The sequence below is a fragment of the Acomys minous genome (assembly GCF_964271855.1).
Source record: "Acomys minous genome assembly, chromosome: 10".
In the NCBI taxonomy this organism is placed as follows: domain Eukaryota; kingdom Metazoa; phylum Chordata; class Mammalia; order Rodentia; family Muridae; genus Acomys; species Acomys minous.
This window is the reverse complement of record NC_140491.1, coordinates 70,407,297-70,431,000: the sequence shown is the minus strand read 5'-3', so window position 1 is coordinate 70,431,000 and position 23,704 is coordinate 70,407,297. Positions and strand designations below refer to the sequence as shown.

The 23,704-nt window shown below is 51.6% G+C and overlaps 1 protein-coding gene across 2 annotated transcripts; it reads left to right on the top strand.

Moving 5' to 3' along the window:
* The first annotated feature begins 2,056 nt into the window (after positions 1-2,056).
* On the top strand, positions 2,057-23,197 carry FPGS (folylpolyglutamate synthase). Of its 2 annotated transcripts, none has more exons than XM_084800249.1 (15): positions 2,057-2,349; positions 13,008-13,136; positions 13,219-13,272; positions 13,884-13,948; positions 17,488-17,602; positions 17,688-17,765; positions 17,883-17,944; positions 18,036-18,138; positions 18,388-18,465; positions 18,708-18,855; positions 18,942-19,031; positions 19,743-19,893; positions 20,325-20,400; positions 20,918-20,984; positions 22,358-23,197. In XM_084800249.1, the coding sequence occupies exons 1-15, from the start codon at positions 2,227-2,229 to the stop codon at positions 22,765-22,767; spliced, it is 1,749 nt and encodes a 582-aa protein (XP_084656375.1). In that variant the 5' UTR covers positions 2,057-2,226; the 3' UTR covers positions 22,768-23,197. The 2 variants fall into 2 exon arrangements, with proteins under 2 accessions (XP_084656375.1, XP_084656374.1); XM_084800248.1 differs by lacking the exon at positions 2,057-2,349 and adding an exon at positions 11,335-11,523.
* The last annotated feature ends 507 nt before the right edge of the window (positions 23,198-23,704 follow it).

Sequence of the window (23,704 nt, the reverse complement as noted above, 5' to 3'; positions counted from 1 at the left end):
GGTGTGTGTCATGGCTGGGCACTCAGGCTCCATTAGCCTCAAACTACTCTGATGGGAGTAGGGTCTATCTAGGGGGAGGGGAAGGGATGGGCTAGGATGATGGTTCAGTCATGTGCTGGCTGTATACAAACATGAAGACCTGAGTTCAAACCCCATCAGCTACATAAAACTGAGCACTGTGGTTCTTCCAAGCGCTGAGGTGGTGAAGGTGGGAGGGCTTCTGTGCCAGGCTGAGTCAGGATTGCACTCACGTATGAATATCATACACATGAGCATGCATGTGAGCATGCGCACTCACTACAAGCACATGGCCCCAAAATGTAGACAAAGACCTCGGGCTGGTGGGGCTGGTGCAGGCATAGAGGCAGTGGCCAGGGCCGCAGAGCCTTCTGAGCTTGGTGCCAGTGGGTGGCTCTGTCCTGCTATGCTTCTGTGTTAACTCATTCAAGTTAATGTTTTGTTTTGTTTTTCGAGACAGAGTCTCTCTGTGTTAGCCTTGGCTGTCCTGGATTCGCTTTGTAGATCAGGCTGGCCTCAAACTCATAGCAATCCACTTCCCTTTGCCTCCCAAGTGCCTGGATTAAAGGTATGTACCACCACGCCCAGCTCAGTTAATGTTTTTATCCATGCGATTAAGTAGAAGCAGGCCTGAAACTTGAGCTCGGCTGCTGAAATGGCTCAGTGGCGAAATAACTGAGCAAGCCTTATGGCCAAGTTCTGTCTCCGCAACCCACATAGTAGAAAAAGAGAACTGATTCCGGCAGGTTGCCCTCTGACTACATGCACACGGGAAATTAAGGTTTTGGTAAAACCCTGTAGCAGCTGACCTAAGCTTGCCCTTCCTTACTCTAGGAAGGAGCTGGGCGTGCCTCAGTATCCTGCCCTGATCCCCTGCTGTAATGTGGGCCTCCTTCCCAGGCCCTGCAGTGTCAGCCCTGTGTGCTGGTACGCACATTAGACTGAGTCAGAAACACTAGGAAAGGGCTGGAGAGATGGCTCAGAGGCTAAAAGCACTGGCTCCTCTTCCAAAGGTCCTGAGTTCAATTCCCAGCAACCACAGGGTAGCTCACAACTATCTGTAATGAGATCTGATGCACGTTAAACATAACAAATCAGTCTTTAAAAAAAAAAACACTAGCCAGGCGTGTTGGTCCATGCCTTTAATCCCAGCACTCAGAAGCAGAGGCAGGTGCATTGTTGTGAGTTTGAGGCCAGCCTGCTCTGCAAAGGGAGTCCAGGACAGCCAAAGTTACACAGAAACCCTGTCTCAAAACAAAACAAAAAAAGCAGAGGCCGGTGGATCTCGAGTTCAACGCCAGCATGCTCTACAAAGGGAGTCCAGGACAGCTAGTGGTACACAGAGAAGCTCTGCCTTGAAAAACAAAATAAACAAATAGACAAATACTAGGAAAGGCCCACACTCTCTTTCTTTTTTTATTTTTTTGTTGTTGTTCCTTCTCTGTACATTGGTATTTCTGACAGATTGCATGCACTGAAACCGAGGTTCCAGATACCTGTGCGGAGCCATGCGGACACTGGGAATCAAACTCGGGTTCTCTGGTTCTCTGCTAGACCAAGCGATGTTCGTAACGGCTGAGCCATCTCCCCAGCCAGGATTCACTTTCTTGATGACACCTGCAGTCTATCCACTGCTTCGTGTGTCCTAGTTTTATTTATTTACTTATTTTGGAGTTGATCTGGTAAAACAAGGCCTCTTCTGCAGTAACTTTGAACTGGGCCAAGATCGCCTCATTCCCATGCTGTACCTGGGTTTTCTGGTCTTGCTCCCGATAGGAGCCAAATGGGTCCAACTGTGAGGGGAGGTGGGCTGTGACAAGGAGAGGCCAGGTAGAGCCAGTCTCACCTGGCTAGGAAGGCGAACCAGAGCCTGGACATCTCCCAGCTATCCCTGCCTCCTTTCACCCTACCCCCTCCTACTGTTCACCTTTAACCTCTATCTGGTTGTTATTTAACTCACAAGGGGCGTCCAGCTAGTCCTGTACTGGGGACACCGACTAGGACTGGCTAGGAAAGTCACTGGGCTGTGCTCAGGGTGGAGGTGGGAACCTATCAGGAAACCTCCCCTAATGGAGAGGGTAAGAGGCTGTGGGAGCTCCCCGCAGGGCCTGCAGTCCCGCTCCAGCTGCGCAGAGCTGCCTTGGCCAAAGGCTCCTCTACTTAGGAGTCATTTGTGTCCTACCTGTTGGGGGAGCTGGGAGCCAAGTGATGAAAAGTGCCAGGGGCTTGCCTATGTCCTGGCCTGTGGCTGAGAAGTTCTGGTGGGAAGCGGCCATGGAGAGGAAGAGTCCAGCAGGGTGTGCTTGCGAAGCTAAAACTGCCTCCTTTCAGGTAGGAGATCCTAGGGGCCTCGTGTCGCCGTGCTTTGTTGTGGGTGTAACAGGGCTCTAGATATCGCTGCAGGCTCCAGGGAAAGGCTGTGTCACCAGGAGCTCTCTCCTGAGCAGGAGACATAAGGAACACAGCTTTCCACATAGCTCCACTTGACCAGGACCTCCTCAAAAGCCTGTAAATCACTAAACCACCTCTTCCCTCGCAACTCGGGCCCAGACACAGCCTTCCTCATGAGGGTTAAATGAGGGACAACTCGAGCAGTATGGTGCATGCCTGCCACCCCAGTGCTTAGGATATGGGGACAAGATCGTCCGAAGTTCAAGGTCATCTTCATCCAGGCCACACGATCTTGTCTCAAATGGAACAACAAGAGTACTTTGCTATTATTTAGGGAGATTCAACTTACAGGTGAAAACTAGAGGCAGGTTGTGGTGGTGCATGCCTTTAATCCCAGCATTCGGGAGGCAGAGACAGGAGGATCTCCGGGAGTTCGAGGACAGCCAGGGCTACACGGAAAAACTTCGTCTCAAAGAAACAAAAACAAAAAAGAAAGGAAAAGAAAAAAAAGGAAGAAAACTAGAGGCTCTTGCAGGGGGCCTAGACTGTTTTCTTCATCCACGTCAGGCAGCTCAGAGTCTCCTGTGACTCATGTTCCAGGCTTGTGATGCCTCAAATATGTGGTCTCAAATGACATATACAATATATGCTGTACACACACACACACACAAATATATAAATACCAAAAATTAGCATGGTCTCTGCAGTCAGGAGGCAGGAACTTGGGCCACATGAAGGGACCCTATCTCAAAAGACAAGACAAAGCAATATAGTGCTAACCAGGGATCAAAGGATGCCACAGCGTCTTCCTTCCTTCCTTTTTTTTCATGCTAGGGTTTCTCTGTGTAGCCCTGGCTGTCCTGGAAATCACTCTGTAGACCAAGCTGGCTTTGAACTCATAGATAAGCCTACCTCTCTGCCTCCTGAGTGCTGGGACTAAAGGTGTGCACCATCCTTTGTTTTCTGTCTGTGTGTGTGTGTGTGTGTGTGTGTGTGTGTGATGCTATGTGCCTATGTGTGAGGAGGCCAGAGTTCTTCATTAAAGACTCTGAATCTTGAGACAAGGTCTCTCTTTTTTTCTTTTTTCTTCATTTTTTTTTTTTTTTTGAGACAGGGTTTCTCTGTGTAGCCTTGGCTGTCCTGGACTCGCTTTGTAGACCAGGCTGGCCTCGAACTCACAGCGCTCCACCTGCCTCTGCCTCCCGAGTGCTGGGATCAAAGGCGTGCTGGCTTTTTACACGGGAGCTGCAGGTCAAACTCAGGCCCTCATGCTTGTGCAGCAGGTGCTTCGCCCACTGAGCAGTCTCCCCAGCCCCGGCCTTCCGCTTTTCCATCATATACACTCTGTTCCCCTCTATTCCCTGCTTCCTTGAAGATCGCGCCCGCCCCTCTTATCCCACGTCTAGTGTTGTGACCACACACAGCTTTGCCTGGATTCCACGGTGAAGACAGAACATGCAGTATCAATCTCTCTGAGTAGAGCTTATTTCACCTTGTATGATCTCCAATTTCATCTGCTCTCAAAAAACAGAACAACGAAACTTGAACTCCTGATGCTCCCACCTCTGTCTCTCAAGAGCTGCATGTACCACTGTAGCTGACCATAACACTCTTTGTTTGTTTGTTTTTGAGGCAGAGTCTCACTATTGTAGCCCTGACTGTCCTGGAACTCACTATGTAGACCAGGCTGGCCCTGAACTCTCAGAGATCTGCCTGCCTCTGCCTCCTGAGTGCTGTGGGGTCAGTCTTCACCACAGGCACCTCCACCCGCTCTACTGGCCCAGGAAAGTGTTTCTTTTGAAATGGTAACAACCACATGCTTCAAGATCTCAAAGGTACAAAAGATTGACAGGCAGAAGGGAGTGCATGTGCCAATGAGAGTCGGTCATGCAAATGTTTGAATGCTCCTGGGCAGAGGGACAGGCCAGTGCAAAGACCCCAAATTCATTTTCTGTGTGACTGAGGGCTGGTTGAGTAACCTCTTGTACCTTATTTGCTGCTCTGGCTATGCAGTGAGAGTGACCGTAGTGCTGTCCAGGCTGGTGCTAAGTGGTCACTAAGTGTGAGCAGCAGCTAAAAGGACTTGGGGGATGGTCCAAGTAGGGGGACGTGCAGAGTTTAGAGTTCCCCAGAAGGACTGAACTGCACTAAAAAATGAGACCTTTCAGGGGTCAGAGGACAGGCAGCGAGAGAACTGTCAGGTGGACCCAGGCGGGAAAGGATGGACTCTGGAGCCCGTGTGTGAGTGGAGAGCCTGGAGATGGGTGGGGCTTGGCACAGGGACCCACGGTGAAACCTGGCCAGGTCTCTGGCTGGTCCCATAGATGGATAGATGTTATTCAGCTGGGTTGGCCTGAGCTGGCATGAGCAAGCATTGACAATTCTGGAAGGCAGCTGTCACAAGTATGACCATTTTAAGAGACTGTAGACACTGTGGGTGAGAGGCCAGGAGGTTGCTGGACATGTCATGCCTGTGGCGTGGTTAAGTTATCACAGACCCGGAACATAACATACCAGTGTGGCAGAGAGGCCTGTGATGACGAAGAGCAGAGAGAGTGAGGCCAGCAAAGTGTACGCTTACGACAGGAAGGAGCAGCAAGTGGCAGGAAGCCCAGAAAAAGAAAGGGGGCCAGGAAGGCAGGTGGCATATTTATCCATGTCACCTGCTACACGGGAAGGAGACAAATAGGGTTCTGAGCTTAGGTCAGTCGTTCCCTTCCGTTATTCTAGGAGGGGTGACTGCAACTCACTGGGTCACCAAAATAAATAAATAAGGGCTGGAGAGATGGCTCATGGGTTAAGAGCACTGGCTGCTCTTCTAAAGGACCTGGGTTCAAATCCCGGCACCCACACGGCAGTCTGCAATCGTCTGTGAGCTCAGCTGAAGGGTGCTGATGTTCTCTTTTGGCTTCCCTGGGGCACCAGGCAGGCATACAGTGCACAGACATACACGCAATCAAAGCATCCATACACATAAAATAAAAACCAAGTCCGATGTGGTTCGAGGCCAGCCTGGCCTACAAAGAGAGTCCAGGACAAGCAGGGCTAACACAGAGAAACCCTGTCTCAGAAAACAAAGCCAGGCGGGGTGGCACACACCTTAATCCCAGCACTCAGGAAGCTGAAGGGGATGGATCACTGTGAGTTCGAGGTCAGCCTGGTCTACAAAGAAAGTTCTAGGACAGGCAGGGTTGTTACACAGAGAAACCCTGTCTCAAAAAAACAAAAACAAAAAACAAAAGATATGAGGGTATAAGGGGGGGTGGGTCGGGAAGGGGGAGGGGAGCACAGGGAATTGGAAGACGACAGAGTAATGGAGATGAATATGAGCAAAGTGCATTATATACATGTTTGAAAATGTTGTGACTCCTCTGTGGCCACAGGGGAAGTGAGGCTCCGAAGATCAGAGAAGGGTCCCGCCAAGGAGGGGGAGCGTCTCTGTAGATGTTAGTATAGACATTGGAACATGGAGGCTCCTTGTCTGTGCCATGGGGTACAGAGAGGCATTCACTTCCGGTTTTTGGATTTTGTTTTGGTTTTGTTTGTTTGCTTTGAGACAGGGTTTCTCTATGTAGCCCTGGCTGTCCTGGAACTCACTCTGTAGACCAGACTGGCCTCGAACTCAGAGACCCACCTGCCTCTGCCTCCCGAGTGCTGTGATTAAAGGTGTGTGCCATCATCATCCTGGCTTGCACCCCACTTCTGAATACTAGGGTTCCACATAAACCTACTGATGAGTTGGGATATCCTTGGTCTTTGTAGCCGCCCAGGTGTAGAGACCCAGGTAAAGAAGGGACAACTTCTTCCCTCGGACATCAGTCTGCTGTGGAGGAGACCAACCAGAGGCGGGGGCAGCTCCCCTACAGTCACACAGTGAGCCCAAGAAGTGGAGAGAGCCAGGGAGCAGCCCCACAGACAGACGGTGGGAGGAACAAGGGTAGATGTTAGTCAGCAAATCTGAGTTTGCTGGGCGAGTTCGTTAATCTCTCTGAGCCTCAAGCTCTCTTCCTATGAAAGGAGGGCAATCTCTAATTCACATGAGGGCTATGAGGTGGCTGACGCCAAGCACAGGGGCAGAGTGCCAGCACTGGCCTGTGACAAAGACGTGAGGATGCCACTGAAGTGAGGACAGTGGTTCCACCTCCCCTGTTGAGCACGATGAGGCAATATTATGAGTGTGTGTGCTGCACATCATCCTTGACACAGTTGTTGCACTTCTTGGTCTCAGGTTTCTCCCACACGCGGAAGAAATAAGGGAGGTAAGTAATGTCATTACATCATGGCGGCACATGACAGCAAAATACTGCAAAGAGCCTAAATGGGTAGCCAGCAGGAACTAGCCAAGCACCCAACTGTCTTTCCACACATGGAACATTACACAGCCCAGAAAAGCAAATCAACTACAGAGATGCCTACATACCAACACAGTCCAGAATAAGAACTGGATAGAAGCCGGGTGTGTGGTGGCGCACGCCTTTAATCCCAGCACTCGGGAGGCAGAGGTGGGCGGAATGTTGTGAGTTCAAGGCCAGCCTGGTCTACAAAGCAAGTGCAGGGCAGCCAAGGCTACACGGAGAGACCCTGTCTGGAAAAAAAAAAAACTAGATAGAAAGGCTTGTGGTGGCGGAGAGGTACTTGCTGCCAAGTCCGAGAACCTGAGTTGATCCCCAGGTTCCCACGTGGGAGAAGGAGAGAACCAACTCCTGCAAGTTGTTCTTTGATCTTCACAGACATGCTATGACGTGTGTGTGTGTGTGTGTGTGTGTGTGTGTGTGTGTGTGTGCGCCAACCCTAGCACTAGGGAGGAAAGGAAGGTATATGAAAACAGTATAGTATAGAGTCACTCACTTACAGGTTGATTGCTTTCTGCGAATAGAAACTGAAGGCTGGGGTGTAGTTCAGTGAGTGACGTGCTCGCCCTACCAAGCATGCATAAAGCCTTGGGCTGGATGTGAATCATAAACCCATCACTTGGGAGGTGGAATCAGGAGAATCAGAAGTTCAAGGGCGGCTTTGATCCATGGTGACCTAGAGGCCAGGGTGGGATGTATGAGACTCCACCTCAAAAGAATAAAATGAACAAGTGGGAAGTCATGAAAAATGTCCTCGGGGACAACAGAGTATACACAGGTCCGAGGCAGAGGTGACACGCCCAAGGTCCAGGCACAGTTAGGGTTTCCTGTTACAACTGCAATAATACTCGTTTAGAGACACAGAATTCCCAGTGCTTTGGCCTCCTCCGTGTTGCCATTTCTGTTCCTGGTTAGAGCAGGTGTGCACAGTGCAAGGACCCCCAGAGCCTTAGCCCCGGCCCTGGAGAAAGCCTGTGGCAGGTGCTGAGGCTCCATCTGCTGGCTTTGATCATGGCAAAGATAAAGGGAACTGGGGTCGGAGAGATGGTTCAGCACTTAAGAGCCCTGGCTGCTCTTTGAGAGGACTCGGGTTCAATTTCTAGCACCCACATGGTAGCTCACAACCACCTGTAATTCCAGTTCTGGGGGACCTGCACCCCCCTTTTGCCCTCTGTTGGCACTATGCAAGGTGCTTCAGGACATGAATGCAGGCAAACCACCCCCCATAAAACATACATTAAAAATACATTAAAAAGTAAAGGAAATTGAGTTGAGTAATAGAGGCATACAACTGTATTGCTTGAACCTTAAGTCTATTTCCAGTACCTGGGGAGCTGAGGCAGGAGGATTGTTGAGAGTTAGAGGAAAGCCTGGGCTACATAGGGAGTTCCAGGCCCCTGGAGGGTATCTCGTGAGACCCTGTTATAAGAAAGCCAGCTAACCACCACCAGCAGCAAAACAGACCAATAGAGGAAAACAGGAAAGAGAGGAAGGAAATTAGCTCAGCCAGGAAAGTAGACAAGCTTTCTATCTCACGTCACAGAATCCACAGAGGTAAGTGCTCCCTCGGGATGCAATATATCTCTAGTGTCACTTCTTACAGATCTGACAGAGTTTCAAGAAAAAATAAATTGCCCTCTGGAGGACAGAACCAGGGGCACAAATGCTTTTACTTTAATATTGTTGTTTGTAGTGCTAAGGGACCAAACTCACTGGATCTGCATGAGCTGGGCAGGAGCCTGTCTCTTTCTTTCTGTAGACCAGGTTGGCCTCAAAGTCAAAGATCCTCCTGCCTCTGCCTTCTGGGTGCTGCGATTAAAAACGTGAGACACAGGCCTTCCACTGCCACGCTGGAGCGTTGCCTCTTGAGCACACTTCCAGAGGCACAAAGTGCTTCAGCAATGGGCAGAGAGAAGACAAAAAAATGGGTCACAAGGGCTGTAAGACCAGTCTGTTGGGGGCGGGGGGAGGGGGAGACAGGGAAGGGGGAGGCTGGAGAGATGGCTCAGAGGTTAAGAGCACTACCTGCTCTTCCAAAGGTACTGAGTTCAATTCCCAGCAACCACATGATGGCTCACAACCATCTACAATGAAATCTGGTGCCCTCTTCTGGCCTGAAGGTGTTACATGCAGACAGAACACTGTATACTAAATAAATCTTAAATTAAAAAAAAAAAAGACCAGTAGAGGAAAGATCTTGAGTGCCTGTGCCCTCCCGTATTAGAGGCTGAAACCCTGTAGAAAAGATAAAGAAAAGTCGGGTGTGATGGCGCACACCTTTAATCCCAGCACTTGGGATGCAGAGGCAGGCAGATTGCTGAGTCCGAGGCCAGCCTGGTCTACAAAGTGAGTCCAGGACAGCTAAGGCTACACAGAGAAACCCTGTCTCGAAAAAAAAACAAACAAACAAAAAAAGAAAGAAAGAAAGAAAGAATATAGAAAAAATATAGAAACTGAGAAAAAGGGGTCCAGGAATCAGTGAAGTTGTTTACTGAAATACACACTAGGACAAAGCCAAGCCAAGAGGCAAAATTCTGTAATCCCAGCACCTGGGCAGTGGAAGCAGAAGGATTATAGTTTAAAAGCATTATAGTGAGTTTGAGGTAGGCCTGGGTTACATGAGACCTTGTCTCAAAACCACAAAAGAAATCCTGGGAGGACTATAGCTCAGTGGCAGATTAGTTGTTTTTAGACCCCAGTAGGGTGTGAAACCAGGTGTGGTGGTACAGACCTGCCCCCTGCTACTGGAGTCTCAGCACTTGAAAAGTGGACTCAGGAGGATCAAGGGTTTAAAGCCATCTTTTGCTGCATAGAGAGTTTGAGACTAGCCTGGCCCAGCTATGTCCAAGTCCACCTGAGTTACAGATAAAACCCCACATTGGGGGTCGGGGTGGTGGTGGGGTAGAGAGGAAGGAAAAGTGGGCGAAGAATGACTGAGGCCGTTCAATAAAATACACACGTGGACACTTTGATTCCAGCACTCAAGCGGATCTCTGTGAGTTTGAGTCCAGCAGCACTTTCAGAGAGAAGTCCAGGCTCCTTCCCAAACATATCTTACTTATTTAAAAGAAACAATCTCTGCTAAATATTTATTTATTTTTTAAAGATTTATTAAGTATACAGTGTTTTGCCTGCATGTATTTCTACATGAGGGCACCAGATCTCATGATAGATGGCTGTGAGACACCATGTGGTTGCTGGGTATCGAACTCAGGACCTTTGGAAGAGCAGGCAGTGCTCTTAACCTCTGAGCCATCTCTCCAGCCCCATCTCTGCTAAATATTTAATCCCAATTTAGAAAAGTGGGAGATATTGAAAACCCATGGCCATTCTGAGGGTCACTTTCCATCCAGTGCCTTTCACAAATGAAGGGGGTCTCCTCACCCACAATTAGGTGGAAATACTGTCCCCTCCCCAAGATTGCCCTCGGAATTTCCGAAGTGCTAATCAGATCACTCTCCTACCACTAGAGCCATTTTAGGCAGCCAAATTTACTTTGACATTTTAAAAAAAGACGTATTTATTTATTATATATACAGTGCTCTGCCTGCATGTACACCTACACAACAGCCGAGGGTATTAAAACATAAAATAGATGGTTGTGAGCCTCATGTGGTTGTTGGGAATTGAACTCAGGAACTTAGGACCTCTGGAAAAGCAGTCAGTGCTCTTAACCTCTGAGCCATCTCTCCAGCCCCACATTTTTTAATCTTTATATTTTTGCCTGTTTGCAATGTCTGTGCACTATAGTGTTTGCCTGCATGCCTGGTGCTTTTGGAAGCCAGAGTGGGCGTCAGATCGCTGGCTTGGAGTTTGCAAATATGAGCCGCAGTGTGGGTCCGGGGAATCGAACCTTGACTCTGAAGAGCAGTCAGTGCTCTTAACCACTGAGTCATTTCTCCAGCCCTAACACACATTTTATACGTAGCTTCCTCGGAGCAAATCGGTCCAATAAGATGGAACTCAATCCCAAAGTCCCGTTCTTAGGCTGGAAAGCCCCCTGCAACCCCCTGCCCCCCGCCCCCGCAGATCTTGGCCGAGGTGTCTTTCTTCACGGAAGTCTTTCTAGGTTTCTCAGAACGAGTTAGGGGCCTTGGGAGAGAGGGGTCAGATTCCTGACCGAAAAGGCCATGTCCCCACAGTCTGCCTGAGCCGGGACATTTCGGTGCTGGAAAATGATGACCACAGGCGTCTGCCAGCTCTGTAATTCTATCCCAGCTCAGAGCTAGCCTGGCATGGAGCAGGGGCCCAGGGCTGCTGGCTTGGAGTGGCTATTTTGGGATGTGCTGCAAAGTCCTTAAGACCTGGGGGCACAGCCTTTGGAGGATGGTAACGGAAAGAGTGCTCAGTGCCTTTAAGATTGAGGACCTCTCCCACGTACAGCCCTCCCTCCGCGTTACACCCCCCCCCTTCTCCCCCTCTCCCCCCGCGGCAGCGCGGCCCTTAGAAACCTGGCGAAAGCAGCTCACTGCCCCTCTCAAAGATGGCCGCGATAAGGCGCTGATTCTCATTGGTTCCCATGGATAGGGAGACTCTGATTGGTGCGTCTTAGAGGCGCGTCAGAGCGGGGCGAGGCGAAGCGGGCGGCTCCCGACCAGGCCTAGCTAGCGGTGGCAGCAGGACTATGTCGTGGGCGCGGAGGCACCTGCGCCCAGCTCTTTCCCTGGCAGCTGTTTCTGCGCGTGGTGCATCGACGGAGGGCGCGGCGCGGCGGAGGCTGAGCGCGTGGCCCGCGCCGCAGGAGCCCGGCATGGAGTACCAGGTTTCTGACCAGCGGGCGAGCGAACGGCCGCGCACTGACACGTGGGCTTGGTCCGGAGCTGGGCTTCGCTCTCCGCCAGCTGCTGGGGGCTCCTGAAGTAGCGGGGAGGGGTCTCGGGTGGCGGGGACATCCCGGAGTCCGGGAGAGGTGACAGGGACAGGAAAGTTGGGCTCAAGTGGCCCGATCTGGGAGTTCCGAGGGTGTGTGTCGTCGCGCATTGCAGAGGGAAGGGGCGCTGGTGATACAGCCGATCGTCCAGAGTCCCGAATTGAGTTTTAGATGACCCCAGAGTCTGCATTGGCAATGCAGGATGAGGGGGAAGGAAGTGGGGAGGTTCTAGAGTCCAGAGTGGAAGTACCCAGGAGGATCTGGGGTTGGGGTCTCCAGGACTCGGAAGACTGGAAATCCAAGTGTTCAGAATTGGCTGGCGGGCAGGCAGGAAAAGAAGCAATAAAGAGACCAAGAAATCTGGAAAACAGAAACTGTAGCTTGCTGTGCCGGAGGGGGGGGGGGTCAGTTGTCAATGACCAGAACTTGATGTTAGCCAGGCAGGTGGCACTGGTTTTAGGGCTTTGAGGCCTCCAGCTAAGCCTTGAGGATAAGAGGCCAGGCCTCGGGTCTGATGTCTGAGGGGAACTGCCTAAGCATAGACTTCTCAAAGTGTATTCGTAATTGTAACACACACATGACTGGATTTAAGTCCTCAGATACCTCTCAGTTAGCCCTCTCCACTTATTTTCTGTTCCCATCCCCTGAAGCCATCTCCCCAGGCTGTACCCACCTGTGGATTCTGGCTGCATGACACCTTCCCCTCCCCCCTCCCCGCCCCCCCCCCCCCCCCCGCACATTTCCCCTCCCTCTGTACCTCCTTTTCCAGGTCTAATTGCTTTCATCGTCTTGTCTTGGGGTTAGAATGTGGAACTCCTGAGTCTCAAGGAACCCCAAAATTCCGAGTCCCTACCTGGCCCTAGCCCAGTGGGTGCCCAGTATAGTAGTGGTAGAGAGAGTAAGAACAGAGGTGGGGGCGGGGGAGCTGGGTGTGGTGGCGCACGCCTTTAATCCCAGCACGGGAGGCAGAAGCAGGTGGATCGGTGTTGAGTTCGAGGCCAGCCTGGTCTACAAAGTGAGTTTAGGACAGCCAAGGCTCCACGGAGAAGCCCTGTCTCGAAAAACCAAAAAAAAAAAAAAAAAAAAAAAAAAAAAAAAGTCGGGGGCGGGGGAGAAGGGGGTGTGAAAGCTTAGAGCACAGAGGCTTGGGAACGCAGCCCAGGAAATAAAGGTCCGTTAGTCTTGCCAGCTTCACCTGGCACTCCCTGGGTGGGGCTAGCTTGCCCCAGGCTCCCATCTTTGCCAGAACTAGAAATATGCCAGGACTTCCTCCCCATCAAATAGCAGTGGCCCAAGGATGGCTGGTACAACTGTCCTGATGGGCTGGGTACCGCTGTCCTTAAGGACCCTCAGTGAACTAGAACTGTTGTTGCCAGGACGCTGTGCGCATGCTCAACACCCTGCAGACCAATGCCAGCTACCTGGAGCAGGTAAAGCGGCAGCGCAGTGACCCTCAGGCGCAGCTGGAAGCCATGGAGACGTACCTGGCACGGAGCGGGCTGCAGGTAAGGTAGCAGATCCCGTGAGACCCCTCTACCCTATCTGCTTGGGAGCCCCGTGGCTGAGATAAGCACCTTTCTGTCCTAGGTGGAGGACTTGAACCAGCTAAACATTATCCATGTCACTGGAACCAAAGGAAAGGTAGGAAGAGCAGCCCAGGAGGAGTCGGGATCGGGGTGGGCGGCTCACACCTGCCCTCCTTTATTAATTGCTTTTCAGCGTGCTGCTACCAAATAGTGACTTACGGTGTCTTGTTCGGGTTACTATCTCTGTGATGAAACGTCAAATACCAAAAGCAACTTGGGGAGGGAAGGGTTTACTTGGCTCACAGTTCCATAAAACAGTTTATCATCGAACCTGGGCGCAGGAGCTGGTTAAGAAGCCTAGGAGGGGTGCTGCTTACTGGTTTGCTCCGCCCAGGAATGGCTCCACCCACAATGGGCTGGGCCTTCTTCCATCAGTCACTAATTAAGAAGCCAGTCCCACACAGGCTTGCCAGTGTTTTCTCAGTTGGTGTTCCCCAAACGATCCCCTAGGGGAAGAAGAGTTTGTTTGCCTGCAAGTTCTGGGGGGCATATAATCGTGGCCGGAGAGCGCATTGCACCCTCAGTCAGGAAGGGATGGGTGCTGATGTTGAGCCTCTATGAGGTCTGTCTAAAAACCCCTTCCCAGACCTGCCGAGGATTATGGGTGCTGCCAAGTTCACAATCAGTACTAACCATCGGTTCACCCCACCCAATGCTCCTCCCCAGGGCTCCACCTGTGCCTTCACTGAGCGCATCCTGCGGAACTACGGCCTGAAGACAGGCTTCTTTAGGTACTGGGCTCTGAGGGATGGGGTGTCTCAGCTCTGCAGGGCTGTGGAGCTGGAGCCAAGATCAGGCTCTCTGCCAGCCTCTCTGCCACAGTGGCCCGTCAGTTTTCATAAGGAAACCCACGGAGGGAAAGTGGCAGAATTTTTGCAAGTACCTGGCTGAAAGAGTCAGGTGACCTTTCGTTAATTCAGATTCCAAATATAATTTTTGCTTCTCTAATTATTCTTTTTATGTCATATGTATGTGTATTTTGCTTGCGCGTGTGTGTGTTTCACAAGTGCTCCTGGTAGAATTGGAATAAGAGAGGGTTCTGAGCCACATGTGTGTGCTGGGAACCAAACCCAGGCCTTCTGCACACGCAGCCAGTGCTCTTAAGTGCTAGGCCATCTCTCCAGGCCCTGTTTCAGTATCACTCCAGCCCAGGCTGACCTGGAACTCACTCTGTTCCCCAGGCTGGCCTAGAGTTCCTGGGGATCGCCCGACCTCAGACTCCTGCCGGAGTTACAGGTGTGAGCCACCATGCCCAGCTTTGTTTTGTTTTGTTTTGAGAGGCTGTCTGTCTGTCCTGGAACTCTCTATGTAGACCAGGCTGGCCTCAAACTCACAGAGATCCATTGTCCCCTGCCTTTTGAGTGCTGAGATTAAATGCGTATGGCACTTCAACCTAACTTCCAATATGATTTATGTGTGTATGGGTGCACAGGCATATGTTCATGTTAGTGTGTCTGTGTGTGTGTGTGTTTTCTTTCTTCTTCTTCTTTTTTTTTTTTTTTTTTTTTTTTTTTTTTGAGACTGAGTCTCACTAAACCTGAAGCTCCTGGATTCAGCTGAATGAGCAGCCAGCCCCAGGAATCCTTTTATCACGGCCTCCCCTAAGTGGGGTTACCAGCTGCTTTTGTTTTTTGTTTTTTGTTTTTTTTTTTTGGAGGTGGTCAGGGTTGTGGGGCAGGAATGCTGGGGATTTGAACTCAGGTCCTCACGCTTGTGTGACAAGCACTTTACTGGCTGAGCCATCTCCCAGGTTCTCCAGATTCAGTTTTGAAGTAGCGTAGAAATGTTTGTCTGTTAATATGTCTTTGCAATAAGGAACAGATAAGTGCAGTAAACTGTGCAGATTAAGGCAGTTGACTGCCTCCCTGTCCAAGTCTCCACAAGTGGTCAGTAGAGCTCTGCCTCTTTCTTTGGAGGCAGCGCCCCCTAGTGGTGACACACAGCCACGCAGAAGCCCAGGAAATCTGGAGGCCTGCGTCCTGTGTTTGACGCATGCCTCTCTTCAGCCTGTCACTTAAACGAATGATGTTTTAGAGGAATAAATATGAGTGTGCTCCTCAGGATTTGGTCCTTGGGGGAGGAGCATATCCGACTTTTGCTTCGTTTACCTTATCAGTACTCCATAAGCATCTGAAACCAGTTGGCAATGGTCACTTCAGATGAACATGTTTTCCCTAGACTGGTGATTGTTCACAGTAAAGAAATGGAAGCTGAGCTGTGTGTGTGTTTGGTGGCCCACACCTTTTTTTTTTTTTTTTTTAGACAAGGTCTCTCTGTGTTAGCCTTGGCTGTCCTGGACTCACTTTATAAACCAGGCTGGCCTCAAACTCACAGCGGTCCGCCTGCCTCTGCCTCCCGAGTGCTGGGATTACAGGCATGCGCCACCACGCCCGGCCCGGCCCACACCTTTTATCCTAGCACTCAGGAGGCAGAGGCAGGCAGATCTCTGCCTGGTTTTCAGGCCAGCCAGGAATACACAGAGAAACCCGTCTTGAAAAACAAACAAGGACTGGAGAGATGGCTCAGAGGTTAAGAGCACTGACTGTTCTTCCAGAAGTCCTGAGTTCAATTCCTAGAAATCACATGGTGGCTCACAACCATCTGTAATGAGATCTAGTGCCCTCTTCTGGAGCACAAGCACAAATGTACACAGAATATTGAATCCATAATATATAAATATTTCAAAAAAGAAAAAGAAATCAAACGCCTTTTAAAAAAAGAAATGAGAGCCGGGTGGTGATGGCACACGCACGCCTTTAATCCCAGCACTTGGGAGGCAGAGGCAGGCGGATTGGTGTGAGTTCGAGGCCAGCCTGGTCTACAAAGTTAGTCTAGGACATCCAAGGCTACACAGAAACCCTGTCTCGAAAAACCAAAAACAAAACCAAAAAAAAAAAAAAAAAAAAAGAAAAAGAAAAAAAGGAATGAAAAGAAACAGGACTAGAGAGGCACTGGCTGTTCTTCCAAAGGTCCTGAGTTCAATTCCCAGCAACCACATGGTGGCTCACAACCATCTCTAATGAGATCTGATGCCCTCTTCTGGCCTGCAGGCATACATGCAAGTGAAACACTATGTATAATAAATAAATAAATAAATCTTTTAAAGAAAAAAGAAAAACAAAGGCCAAACAAAACAAAAAACAAAAGGAGACGTTTTGGTGTGAGAGGGTTTTTGAGGAGTGACAAGGCAGACACATGTCACTTCCCGAGGCTTAAGAAATGTGTCCTTAGGCGGCTCGTGTGATCGAGGCACACCTATTTATACTAAGTGGCTACTGCATCAAGAGGCGGTGTAATATAAAGGACAGTATATTGTCTGTCAAAAAAAAAAAGCTTGAGAAAATTTAATAAACTTTTATTACCTTTCCTTATTTTCCTAGTGGATGTGTGTTTGTATATGTGCATTTGCCACAGTACATGTGTAGAGGTCAGAGGACAAGCTTTAGGAATAGTTTCTCCCCTCTCACCGTGTGAGTTCTTGGGATGGAACTCAGATCATCGAGTTTGTCAGCAAGTGCCTTTACCCACTGAGCCACGTTGCTGGTCCCCAATAATAGTTTTTCGTTTTTTAAATTTAATGTATAGGAGTGCTTTATCTGCATGCACACCCACAGTCCAGAAGAGGCCATTTAGATCACATTATAGATGGTTGTGAGCCACTGTGTGGTTGCTGGGAATTGAACTCAGGACCTCTGGAAGAGCAGCCAATGCTCCTAACAGCTGAGCCATCGCTGCAGCCCCCTAATAATAGTTTTCCGAGTAAACCCTCTAACACCTGCCCTGGGCCCATGTGGTCTTCTAGCCAGCCTGGGGATTTGGATGGGGCAGGGGAATGGCTCTGATGGTTCCTCCCTCTGGATTTATTGTTTTGAGACTGAAAGGCAGTGGCTGTTGTAAGCATGTGTTAGCAGGGACACTGATCTGAGTGTGATGGGGAAACATAGGACTTTTGGGGCCCAGAGACCGTGCTAGACTATCCTGGGGACAGGGCCATCCTCTCCTTCCTGGGGGTGCATGTCTTAGTTGAGAGACAGTACATAGGATGAACCCCCCTGACAGGAAAGGCTAGTGCAGAGGTCGGGCTGGGCTGGAGGCTGTAGGTCCTTCTGAAAGGCTGGGTGGCTGGGGCTCAGCCTCTGGGGGAGGGGTGTATGTGTCTAGGCGGCCTTAGGGAGGAGTCTCTTGAGGACTTCTGGGAGCCTTGGGAACAGGGGAAGGGCCCTGAGGCTGGGGAAGGGGGGAGTCCCGATGACCCCAGGTCTCTCGGCAGCTCTCCCCACCTGGTGCAGGTGCGTGAGCGGATTCGAATCAACGGGAAGCCCATCAGCCCCGAGCTGTTTACCAAGCACTTCTGGCGCCTCTATCACCAGCTGGAACAATTCAAGGTGCTGAGGGCTGGGGAGGGCCCATCTCCAGATTGGGGGCTGCGGGGCTGCGGGACTATGGCGACTGACTTGTTCCTGTGTGCAGGATGGTAGCCACATTTCCATGCCTGCTTACTTCCGCTTCCTCACACTCATGGCCTTCCACGTCTTCCTCCAAGAGAAGGTGCGTGTCTTTCCTAGACCCTGTACTTAGGTCCCAGGATATGAGCGGAGGGGGCTTCCTGCTTCTAGGTGGCATCTGGGCACTTCTTCCCCTGCCATGCTGTCTGGTCTTCTGCAGGTGGACCTGGCAGTGGTGGAAGTGGGCATTGGTGGAGCTTTTGACTGCACCAACATCATCAGGTGAGGCAGCCGCTTGGGGACGGAGGAGCAACTGGAATCCTGTGGTTTGGTGGCTCAGTACCGGGGACCAGGGCCTTTTTGTCTCTTTCAGAAAGCCAGTGGTGTGTGGTGTGTCCTCTCTTGGCCTTGACCACACCAGCCTCCTAGGAGACACGGTGGAGAAAATAGCATGGCAGAAAGGGGGCATCTTTAAGGTAACAGGGCCGGAGAGGGTCATGGGAGCCCAGGGTCTGTCCTTTTAATGCTTACCAGGAATGGCTCCGGCAGAACCGTTAGTGTCCTGGCCACCTGCATGGTCTGGCATCTCATCCTTTTCCCCGTGTGACTTGAGCCCCTCTATGGCTTCAGCTGAAATGAGCCTCAGTCACAGGTCTGTGGGGCCCACGGGGGCAGATGAAGGACCCCCAACAGCCCCTGTCACTTTCTCCCTGGCCTGCCTGCAGCCTGGCGTCCCTGCCTTCACTGTACTACAGCCAGAAGGTCCCCTGGCCGTGCTGAGGGATCGAGCCCAGCAGATCTCAGTGAGTGAGTGGGTGGTTTGGGTGGCACGGTAGAGGTGCGCGCTGACCACAGTGACACGGGTGTGTGTGTGTGGTGGTGGGGGGCAGGGCAGTGTCGGGCAGCTGTCTATGCTCCGGGACACTTCTTATTCTGGGAGCAGGTCTTCGTAGGTCCTGGCAGTTGGGGTGTGGTCAGAGGACTTTCTAACACAGTGGCGGTGGTGGCAGGTCTGCTGACCAACTGTTGCCCTTCCCCCCGGCAGTGCCCTCTGTTCCTGTGTCCCCCTTTGGAAGCCCTGGAGGACGGCGGACTGCCGTTGACCCTGGGGCTGGAGGGAGAGCACCAGCGGTCCAATGCAGCCTTAGCTTTGCAGCTGGCCCACTGTTGGCTGGAGCAGCAGGACCACCAGGGTAGGTGGGCCGGTGTGGGCATGCAGGTGGGCAGTGCATGGAGCCTGCCTCGGAGGGATCTGAACACAGAGACTCATACCCCACAGACGTCCGGGAGCTGAAGGTGTCTGGACCAAGCATACGGTGGCAGCTGCCCCTGGCACCTGTGTTCCGTCCCACCTCCCACATGAGACACGGTAAGTTGGAGCTTCCTGTCCAGTCAGGACTGCTACACATCTTTGTCCCCCCTGAGATGTTTAGTTAGCCCCGTGTTGTACCTCCGTGCCCTTTGAGATGCATCTTTGGGTTTCCTGTTTGGCAGTTGGGGACAGTTCTAGACTGTTCCTAGGGGTGAGCATTCCTCCCTGGCCAGAGCTCACAAATCTCTGGAGGCTCCGTTTTCCTTTCTGCCAAATGAGATAATGATAGAACCTACTGCCAAGGGCTATTTTGATGGTTTATGATGTGACATCACTCAGATGCTGAGCCCAGCACCTGGAGGATCTGGGGGAGAATGCCAGTAGCTGCTGTCTGTCATAAGGCTGAGGCTACCTCTGCCCCATCCTCCAAAACTGCTTTCAGCCCACAGAAGGGCTTGCACTCTTACGCCCCATTAGAATAGTTTTGGCGTGTGTGCCAGGTTGCTGTCACGGATAGCCCTGGACCAGATCCTAGGTCAGACGCTAGCCCCAGCCCTCACTTGCTTGTAAGCTCAAAACTCCGGCTGTCATATGGGAATGTATAATTGTGTTCTAGCAGCCCAGTCTCAGGGTTTTCTGGAAGTTTCCATAGCAAGACAGCCCATTCCAGGAACCCAGGGACTGCCATTAGTAAGTGGATCCACCTGCAGGGCGAGAAGGCTGCAGGCCTTGTGGAGCGTAGAGCACTGCCTCGTCTGCCTTTGCCAGGGCTTCGGGACACGGAATGGCCTGGCCGGACACAGGTGCTGCGGCGGGGACCCCTTACCTGGTACCTGGATGGCGCGCATACCACCAGCAGTGTGCAGGCTTGTGTGCGCTGGTATTGCCAGTCATTGCAGCGCGGCGAACGCCCCAGTGGGTGAGCTCTCTTGCAGGGCTGGGCATGCAGGGGACAGGGTCCTGGATAATGACCCCGTTAGGGCTGATTTCAGCCACCATCAGTGAGCTGTAACCTGCTCTTTGGGAAAAAAAAATGCTATACTGCTAATTCTTTACAGTGTGGCACAGACTTGCAAATGTACTAAATGGTGTTTCTACAATACAGTCGATACCGTGGGGCTGGAGAGATGGTTCTTAAGAGCCCTCGCTATTCTTGCAGAGACCCCGGGTTCAGCTCCCACTACCCACATGGTGACTGACTCACCACCATCCTTAGGTCCAGTTCCAGGCGATCTAACGTCAGGCGTTAGGGCTGGACCAGTTCAAGGAGGGTTCGATTCTGGGGAAATGGCTGGAGTGGGCTGGGAGGGAGGGCAGAAGGCATGCCCCACCCATTTCTTCCTGATGCAGAGGCCCTGAAGTACATGTCTTGCTCTTCAACTCCACTGGGGACAGGGACTCCGCCGCCTTGCTGAAATTGCTACAGGTAAGGGACAACCATCACCCTAGCCCCAGAGGGTAGACAACACGCAGCGCTGGTTCTGGCTGTGTGGGCGCAGGGGCCTGGTGTCCTCAGCTCTAAAATGGAGCCATTCCGTCACATCTTTGCTTGGGGACAACTGTCAGAAAGGTTCCTAGGATCATTTTCCATTTCAGAGCAGGAGGCTGAAGTGGTTCATATCCAGAAACTACCCAGCCTGGGTTTGGGGCCTGCTCCCCAGCTAGGCCGCCTTAAGTAGGTACCACCCAAAACCTCTGCACAGTAGTCTGTGCAAGCTACAAGCCCAGAGGAGCACACCAAGGCACACAGGTGGTGTGTGTGTGTGTGTGTGTGTGTGTGTGTGTGTGTGTGCTGAAGGCCTGTGGCTTGTTACTACAGCCCCACTGGTTCAGGGATGGGCGTGTCTCCAGAGCTGGGGGCCTGGGGCGCTATTTGGAAGCCAAGTGGGGGTGAGGAGCAGCTTTTCAGAAGACTGATGCCATGCCTCCCCTTGGTCTCCCAGCCCTGCCAGTTTGACTACGCCGTGTTCTGCCCCAACCTGACAGAGGTTTCGCCCACAGAGAACGCAGGTGAGAGGGGACAGGACAGATAATGTGGCTGATGCCAAAGGCCCGAAGTACTATACAGGAGGAATGGGGCCTTTAAACCATGCTAGAAGATAGCAGTTTTAAAAGTTTTTATTTTCATTTTTTTTTTAAAATTTTTTTTTTGTTTTTCAAGACAGGGTTTCTCTGTGTAGCCTTGGCTGTTCTGGACTCACTTTGTAGACCAGGCTGGCCTCGAACTCACAGCGATTCGCCTGCCTCTGCCTCCCGAGTGCTGAGATTAAAGGTGTGCGCCACCACGCCCGGCTTTATTTTTTTAATTTTTAAAGATGTATTTTTTTATTATTCATATAGTATTCTGCCTGTATGTGTGTCAGCACTTCAGAAGAAGGCACCAGATCTCATTATAGATGATTGTGAGCCACCATGTGGTTGCTGAATTGAACTCAGGCCCTTTAGAAGAACAGACAGTGCTCTTAACCTCTTAGCCATCACTCCAGCCCCAGGGTATAGATTTTAATGTAGAAACACCATTTAGTACATTTTCAAATTTGTGCCGTGTAGTCACAACACTGTAAAAGAATTACCAGGTATAGCATTTTTTTTAAGGGCAGGTTACAGCCCACTGATGGCTCCTGGGATCAGTTTAGTGGGTCTCAGCTAAAATTCACTGGATAGAAGAGAATGGAAAACATCAGTGTGCATGAAGGAAAAACCTTGTTTCAAAAAAAAAAGAAAGAAACCCAAAAGTTTGGGTTATTTGGTTTTTATTTTGATCTTTTCGAAATGGTTTCTCTGTGTAGCCTTGACTGTCCTGGGCTCTCTTTGTAGACCAGGCTGGCCTCAAACTCACAGCGATCCTCCTGCCTCTGCCTCCCTAGTGCTGGGATTACAGGTGTGCGCCACCACGCCCGGCTACTGCTTTGTGGTTTAAAAACTTTGAAGGAGGCCAAGTGTGGTGGCACACGCCTTTAATCCCAGCACTCAGGAGGCAGAGGCAGGTGGATCGCTGTGGGTTCGAGGCCAGCCTGGTCTACAAAGTGAGTCTAGGACAGCCAAGGCCACACAGGGAAACCCTGTCTTGGGAAAAATAAAATAAAAAAAAATGAAAAACAAAAAACCCCAAAACTTTGAAGGAGTATGAAACATGCAGATGGATCTCCAGGTCCCTGTGGAGAGCTCTGGAATGCCCACGCGGTGAGGGACCCCAGGGGGACACACTGTAGGTGGGAGTTGCGGAGTCAGACAGCCAGGCTTCGCTCCCCATGACAGTGAGCAGGCTGCACTGGTCACAGTCCACCATGTGGACAGCCTGCAGAATTAAGTGCCAGGAGCTAAGGAAGTGCTCACTGCGCGCCCCTCCACTCCACTGATGTGCCTCGCTCTGCACCCCACAGACCAGCACAATCTCACAGTGACTCTGGACCAGGTGCTACTCCGCTGTCTCCAACACCAGCAGCACTGGAGCCGCCTGGGCGACAAACAGGCCAGCCCGGACCTCTGGAGCAGCGCCAGCCCACAGCCTAGCGGGCCAGGCTCCCTGCTTCTGGCGCCACACCAGCCTCAGCCTAACAGCGGGAGCTCCCTTGTTTTCAGCTGTATCTCCCACGCCTTGCAGTGGATCAGCCAGGGCCGGGATCCTATCTTTCAGCCTCCGAGCTCTCCAAGGAGCCTCCTCAGCCACCCCACCGCCAGCAGTGGGGCCAGCGTTCTCCGTGAGGCCGCTGCCATCCATGTCCTGGTGACCGGAAGCCTGCACCTGGTGGGCGGAGTTCTGAAGCTGCTGGAGCCCTCCCTGTCCCAGTAGCCAAGGCTGGACCGTCCCACACCTGCCCTGCCTTTCCACAGACTTCCATATTCAGTGCCTTTTGATTTCTGCTTTCAGATTCTTTTGAGACTGGCCCAGGGTCCTCTGTGCCTTGGCCTCTCCTTCCTCTGGCATAGGTAGCAGGGGCTTCCCAGCATTGAAGCAAGCTTTCAGCCCAACCCATCTCCCTACCCTCCCTGCTGCCTCCTGGCTCAGGTCCAGCCTATTGTGTGAGCTGCCTGACCAGCCTATGATCCCACCTGAGGTTAGGCCAGAGACTTCCTCCTCCCTCCCAGTGCCCTCTGGGAAGAGAGAGGGCCCTCGCCTGGGCGTATGGGGACTGTGGGTTGTCGGAACTAATCGAAGCTTTTAAACCCTTCTATTTTTAAATTTTTTTTGTAAATAAATGACAAAACCAATTGACTCCTAACATCCCAGCTCCCTCATCAGACATTTGTGGCGGGGGTGGGGGGGGTGAGGGGGTGGGAGGGTGGGGGGGGTGGTGCGGTTGAGTTTGGAGCTGGACAACTGAAGAGCTCTAGCAGTGTGGCCTAGGAGCATACGGAGGCCTGTGTCATGAGAGCCTGGACCGGAGTTTGTCTGCCACATAGGAAGACACGCTTTGCAAACCTCCCCGCCAGCCATGTGTGCAACTGGTGTGCCCATCTCACAGATGAGGGCGGGTGGCTGGCTTCCAGGAGCCACAGAGCTGTCCACAGGCCCGTTGCCGAGAAGAATCAGGGTTAAAACTCAGAGCTTTAAGGGGGTAGCTGTGTCCCAGACCCCAGAGACTGTAGCGAGGGCTTATTAGTGTTTGGTTTCTGTAGCCTCTGTCCAAGGGCTGGGCCACCAAGTGAGTGAGCAGCAAAGGGGACTGGCTTCCTCCTAACAGGTTCTCTGGCCATCTGTCCCAGGCCAGCCCAACTTGTGTTCTGAG

Bases quoted from the DNA above. Each gene is read 5' to 3' on its own strand.
- FPGS (XM_084800248.1), top strand. From the start codon at position 11,386: ATGTCGTGGGCGCGGAGGCACCTGCGCCCAGCTCTTTCCCTGGCAGCT. The intron at 13,137-13,218 runs GTAAGGTAGCAG...TTTCTGTCCTAG, and splicing joins TGGCACGGAGCGGGCTGCAG to GTGGAGGACTTGAACCAGCT. The intron at 18,139-18,387 runs GTAACAGGGCCG...GCCTGCCTGCAG, and splicing joins AGAAAGGGGGCATCTTTAAG to CCTGGCGTCCCTGCCTTCAC.